The 6,384-nt window shown below is 44.8% G+C and overlaps 2 protein-coding genes across 2 annotated transcripts in view; one reads left to right on the plus strand and one right to left on the minus strand.

The window, feature by feature from the left end:
• On the minus strand, window positions 1-855 carry LOC128889608 (sentrin-specific protease 1-like). The gene is made up of 2 exons (XM_054147341.1): window positions 368-855; window positions 1-277 (listed from the first exon to the last, which is right to left on the minus strand). Exons 1-2 carry the CDS (start codon window positions 853-855, stop codon window positions 1-3), a joined length of 765 nt encoding a protein of 254 aa, XP_054003316.1.
• A 4,019-nt stretch (window positions 856-4,874) lies between these two features.
• Window positions 4,875-6,384, plus strand: part of LOC128889241 (uncharacterized) — a 3,588-nt gene continuing 2,078 nt past the window's right edge. Inside the window, exons 1-3 of the mRNA XM_054146697.1 lie at window positions 4,875-4,953; window positions 5,252-5,394; window positions 5,561-5,920. Of these exons, the coding sequence (XP_054002672.1) occupies window positions 5,383-5,394; window positions 5,561-5,920 (372 nt within the window). The 5' untranslated portion in view covers window positions 4,875-4,953; window positions 5,252-5,382. The remainder of the gene's footprint in view (window positions 4,954-5,251; window positions 5,395-5,560; window positions 5,921-6,384) is intronic.

Here is a 6,384-nt window from a genome sequence, read left to right on the forward strand (position 1 = left end):
TTATTCCAGCTCGCCGATTTGGAGTTCCTTGATCATGGTGCTTCGGATCCGCGGCACGTCTGTTTCGTGGAAGTTGATCGGCGCCCCTGTGGACAGCAGCTTCGCGTACATACAGGTAAACACTCCGCAGTCGTAGCTGTTTGATTGTCGCGGTATCTGTTTTTTGTTGTATGTGTTCCAGAGTCCCATGTTTAGCATCACTTTTTTCTTATCCCAGCTCTCCTGTGCCAGGTACGCGAGAATTATTCCTAGGCACTCGTCATTGTCTCGTCCCAAACTGTCGTAATATTTAATTGTTTTTTTTCTGTTCTCGATAGCAACGAGCGTCCAATGGTTGTGTTGGTGCACTGGGATGACGAGAAGTCACTTCGAGAAAATGTCGACGGCTTTAGTCCACTGTTTCACTGCGTTGAAACCTTGGTTCTTCAGTGTGGTATAGAAGAAGGAATTCATAACGTGAACTCTTGAAGGTGAGATTATTTCACTATTTTTTTGTATTAGGCCCATGTAGGCGTTGATGGCTTGGTCGTTTAGCCAGTGATTTCCCTCCAGCGTGGTGATGTCCCTTCCTTCCAATGTTTGTGGAGTGGTTTTATGGATCACTTCGCTTTTGCAACACTTTGCGTCTTCGTTATTATTCACATCTATCGCGACACAGTCTGAGTTATTGTCGTGTGAATTTAGCAACGCGTTTGTGGTCGGTAACCGTCTTTCTTGCAGGTATTTCCTCACTAATTCGGTGGTTGGTTGGAGGTGCCCGGCACTTTGAAGTTTCTTCTTCGCGATGTAGAAGGCGCGGTTCTGCTTCCGTTTTCTTCCTGATGTTCTAATTCTTTTTTCCCTTAGAACTTTCATTGTTGCGCGTCGGTATACTTTGATTGGTAATATGTAAATGATCGTTATCCTTTGTCGAATCTTTAGAGGGATCTGAATTACTGCGATATGTGCATTGGTGGGGGAATAATCGAAACCTGTGGTGGTTCTGGGTGATTGATTTGATATCGCGGTAAATTTGAACATTGAATTTCTGGTATATATATACACTCTTTTATGTACACGTGTACTGTGATGTGTACATCTTGTGTCTTAGCGTATACTTATAAAATACGGACTAATACAATACTAAACTTATTTACAGAAACATAAAATATCGTTAAATTAATTAAAGAGAGTAAACAAAGGTAATTTTTCGTGTCCAAGTGACATTTCCAAGTTTTATATTGTCTCCCACCGGTTTAGTCTATTTTTTTATACGAGTACGGTGGTACCTATACTTCCGTTGGTGGGCTGTATCGAGACGTCGTTGGGGTGTCCGGGTCGAGTATTCTCTGCTTTATCCAGACGTCGGTCCTGTGTCCTGCCAATGCGTCCTTGAGTCGTTGATTTTTCCATGTGGGGTCCATTCGTAGTTTATCGGCATGTACTATCCTTGGTCCGTGTTTCCAACTAATTTGAACATTGTTCTGTGGTAGCGTGTTGATTACGACGTGGGGCCCCCTATACTGGTCCCCGAATTTTCCTTTTTGTGGTTCTACCAAAACCCACACTTTGTCGCCTGCTTGGAACGGTTCGCCATGTGTGTTCTGGTCGTAGTATTTCTTGTTTCTTTCCTTAGATTGCACTAGATTATCTCTCGCTAGTGTTTGTGTGTTCTCGAGGGCATTAGTTAACTTGTTGAAGTAGTCTTGGTAGGTTTCGATTTCGTAGTCTTCTACGCGGGGCTGTGAGCTGGGTATCCGAGCTTTTCGGCCAAACATGAGTTCAAACGGGGTGAATCCTGTGCTTTCATGGACTGATGTGTTATAGGAAAAGGCCGCCAAGTCAATCCATTCGTCCCATTGCTGTTGTCTGGTTTTGTACGTCTTCAGGTATTCCATGAGAACGTGATGGGCTTGCTCCAGGGATCCATTGGACTGAGGGTGGAAAGCGGTTGTCTTTTGGTGACGAATGTGGAATCTCTTGAAGATGGCTCTCATGAAGGCGCTGGTGAAGTTAGTTCCACGATCGGTGAGTATGGCTCGGGGGAACCGTATCGGCTTGTGAGGTCTTGTATTAGCGCGTGGGAGACGGAATTAGCGTTAGCATTCGCGAGAGGGACACAGATAATATATTTGGACAGCAGGTCTTGCATGGTCAGGATGTATGTGTTACCCTTTGGTGTTTTGAGTAATGGGCCCACTATGTCCATGGCGATTTTGTCCATAGCTCGTCTTGGGGTGTCCGTAATAACCATGGGTTGTTTTGTTTTGACCCTGACTAGTTTTTTCTTTTGACAGAGTACGCAGTTGTTTACAAAGTTTGTCACATCGTTTTTCATTCCCTCCCAGTAGTATAGTTGCTTAATTCGCTGGTAAGTTTTTGTGATGCCTTTGTGTCCCCCTACCCCAGAGGAGTGATTTTCATAAAAAATTTCTGGTATCATGTTGGTGGTTGGATTGATAATCCTTTGATGGCAGATCGTGATTCGTGTTCCTTCCTCCTCCGTTATTTCCGATATGTTCTTAATGATGCGGTTCCACTTCAAGTAATCTATTGTGGGGGTTTGAGCGATACTTATACTATTGATGTTTATTTTCCGAATTATTACTCTTAGTGTCCTCAAGGCTTCTAACCAGATGCCGGGCTGTACCGGTGTCTGTGGGGTTCCTTTTATCGTTAGGCCGATTAGATATCTGGGTCCGTCCTTGATTACCTTAGCTTTGCCCAGGGCGAGATCTTCATTAATGTGGATAATCCCGGCGTCACTTAGTTGTTGTCCTCCATTATCGCATGGCTTACCGTTACAGCTAATGAAGAAACCGATGTTGTCTTTCTGCTTTGCTATCGATTTAATCGCGTTTTTGGTTTCTGGCGTGTCTGTTTCGCTGAGTTCCGTTTCGCTGTCTTCCTGATCGCTGGCTTCGGACAGTGTTTGGGTGTCGGTAGTTTCCAAAGGGGGTGGGACCCTTGGTTCGTGAAGGTATGGGTCTGGAGAATGGTTGGGGGAGGCGCAGGGCAAGTCTTGTTTTTCCGAAACGGAGGAAGCGTTTCCCCATGAGGCTCCGCTGCTATTTACTGGGGGTGTTGTGGCAGCGTTAAGCGTCGTTTCCTCCTCTGTGGATGACTTCCGGGTTTGCCTCCTTTTGGGGGGCGATATGATTCTTTCGTACTCGGAGTCCTCGTCTGTTGTTCTTCTCTCCCTGGGTGGAGTGTCTTCATTGCTGTCTTCGGTGTGAATAGGGGTGACGTTTAGAGGTGGATTCCTGGACAGTGCGTCCGCTACTTTGTTTGTTCTCCCAGGCTGATATCGGATATTATATGTATACTCCGCAAGTTTCAACCTCCATCTGACCAATCGAGAAGTAGGGTCCTTGACTCTATGTAGCCAAGTTAGGGGCTGGTGGTCTGTGTATAGGATGAATTGGACCCCATAGAGGTATGGTCGGAAGTATCCCATACAGTAGACTATTGCTAATAGCTCCTTCTCTATTGTAGAATAGTTTATTTCTGCGGGATTCAGTACCCTGGAAGCGTACCCTATTGGTAGTTCCTTTCCGTCTAGGGTTTGGCTTAGTACTCCGCCTATAGCATAATTCGAGGTGTCTGTTGTGAGGTGGAATTCTTGATTGAAGTTGGGGTATTGGAGGATGGGTTTATTGGCTAATAGTTGCTTCAATTGTATGAATGCTTCTTTCTGCTGGGTTTCCCACGTGAATATGGCCCCTTTCTTTGGTAAATTGATGAGGGGTTTGGATAATTTGGAAAAGTGTGGTATAAATCTTCTGTAGTACCCCGCCAACCCAAGGAATTGTTTGATGTTACGGGGTGTCTTGGGAGTTGGGAATTGCGTGATGGCTACGGTTTTGCCGGTGTCTGCCATAATACCCTCCTTGGTAATAATGTGCCACAGATAATTAACTTCTGTTCTCAGGAACTGGCACTTGCTGGGCTGTAGCTTTAGGTTTGCGGCTCGAAGCCGGGTAGCTAATTTCCGGAATTTTATAGTGTGATCGGTAAAGGAACTGGCGTAGAGAACTATATTGTCCAGGTAGACAAATATCTCTTCTCCTTGCATTCCTGAAAGGATGACGTCCATTAGTCTTTGGAAGGTCGGGGGTCCGTTTCTTAATCCGAATGGCATACGCACAAATTCGTAGTGTCCCCTTGGGGTGGAGAACGCGGTCTTGGGTGTGTCATTTGATGGAACCTCGAGGCTAAGTCAAAAATGGAGAAGTACTTGGATCCTCCTAGCTGGTCTAAGATTTCTGGGATGTCCGGTAAAGGGTAGGCGTCGGCGATGGTTTTGGCGTTTAAGTCCCGGTAGTCGATGACCATCCTCCATTTCTTCTGCCCGTCTGCACCGGGTTTCTTGGGGATGACCCATACAGGGACGTTGTAGGGTGATGTTGTTATCTAACATTTCCTGTACTTGTTTCTGAATCTCTTGTTTGTGGATTGTGGGAAATCGGTATTGTTTCCTGTTAATTGGCGTGGAATTGGTCGTTCGGATTTCGTGTGTTAATACGTGGGTGTGTCTTAGGTGTTCCCCTGGCAAATGGAATATATCCTGGTAGTCGTAAAGTAGTCCTTCGACTAAGTTCCTTTCTTCCTTGTTGAGATGTTCCGTGGGCACTTATTGTAGTAGTGGTCGAACTCTTTCGTGAACGTCCGGGGGGTGTTCTTCGTCCTTGATGGGGTAGCATCTGTAATTCGGTGATTCCTGGTTTTGGGGTATGTCTACTGCTTCTAATTCTAGAAGGGGTTGAGTGATGTAGGTCTCCGAAGCGTGAAACTCAAGAAAGCGCTGACCGTAAGATAAGCACCTGCGAGTGCCAAGCATAACGCGCATGCGCCAATTAGCGATAAATATGAGCCCTGCGCGGCTCCGCCAGACCAGTTTTCAGTTCAGTTCAGTTAGTCTCTCATCGTTCACATCTCAGTCCGCACAGTCAGTTCAGTTAGAGCAGTTAGTCGGTACACACACTTCATTCATTTCGTTCGTTTTACCAGCGTCCGTGCGAGTCAGACGCCCGCAGTTCGCGCTTTATACTTCTTTTGTGAATCGTTATTGTTCATTGTTCCGACGCATTGTACGTCTTCTTATTATTTTAATTGTCATAATTCCTGCGCATCGTACGCCCTTTATTAGTTTTATTAACGATTAAATAAAGTGTTTTTACTTGTTACCTCATTATTGTGCGCGTTTTATTAACGACCCTCAAGACCCAGATCTGCTTTAGACTAATTTAAATTACTTCTTTGATTACGGTAGCATTCGATTCCTGTGTTGTCGCGCTCTTACCAAGGAGCGAAGACTCAGAGGAACGACATTTGATCTCTCCAACGCAATCTCGAGATTTGGATTTCTTCTTTCATCACCAGGGTCGCTTGACAGCACTCGGTATGGAAGCAGAGGTATAGATCTTGTGATATTTATTTTCAAAAGTCATTCACGGGCTTTCCATTTTTCGCTTCATAGCTTTAGTTGCTACTTAGCACTCGGCCTTGTTGTGTTTAATGCCAATCCCGTCCGATTTGAACTATTCTTTCTGTATAATATATTTCAAATCATTTCAAATAGAACAATAAGCAGAATCTTCCACGGTCCCGCACACGTCGTCCGAACAGGAGGAGTCGTCGCGGAGGAATCAAGAAACATCAAAAAAAGAAGCTCGCGAAATATCTACATAAATTACACGACGATTTAGCTTCTCGCGTCAAAGCATTACAAGTCGCGCTCGTCCTATATCAGGAACTTCTCGTTCACCCGTCTAATCCCGGAATCGTGGTTAACCAACCGTCATCGCCTATCGATTCAGAGGCTTCTACATTTATTCTCGACGATCCGTCAAATTTCGACGAGATCCCAGTCATAGACCTGACTGAGGACGGCGACGAGGATGCTTACCTGGAAACCATTGACACAATCACGGCTCCTAAGGTAAACGATCATTTTGAAATTCCGGGATATCTCTTAAAGACATACGTTAATAATTACAGGGACATTCTAAATAATTCAATACCAGCGTCCATATACGAGTGGTAAGAAAATCTTTATTTTTATAATAATCAATTACAAATAAATTCTTGTTATTGCCCTTAAACTCCCAATATCGACTGCTACGCTTGTAGGGACGTGTATTCGTCCGCCAAGCCCCTGGACAGTCGACGAACCCACCTCAAATAAAATAAATCATATTAGAATAATCGCTAATAAATAGGTTGTTACGAGCCAGGGCGATAGCGACGCGCGTGTGAGCCCAGCGAGTGGGATAGATTTGAAAATTGAACCAATACGATTATTTATTATGTATCAATGGTGCCGAAGATTTTAGGATAGATTAGATAATGCAGACGACTCTGACGCGAAGTCAGATAGCTGCAGGAATCGGTATCTCCCAGTGA

Source organism: Hylaeus anthracinus, unplaced genomic scaffold (assembly GCF_026225885.1).
Source record: "Hylaeus anthracinus isolate JK02 unplaced genomic scaffold, UHH_iyHylAnth1.0_haploid 11997, whole genome shotgun sequence".
NCBI classification, from domain to species: Eukaryota; Metazoa; Arthropoda; class Insecta; order Hymenoptera; family Colletidae; genus Hylaeus; species Hylaeus anthracinus.

Bases quoted from the DNA above. Each gene is read 5' to 3' on its own strand.
- LOC128889608 (XM_054147341.1), bottom strand. From the start codon at position 855: ATGAAAGTTCTAAGGGAAAAAAGAATTAGAACATCAGGAAGAAAACGG. The intron at 278-367 runs GTGACTTCTCGT...ATATTACGACAG, and splicing joins GCCGTCGACATTTTCTCGAA to TTTGGGACGAGACAATGACG.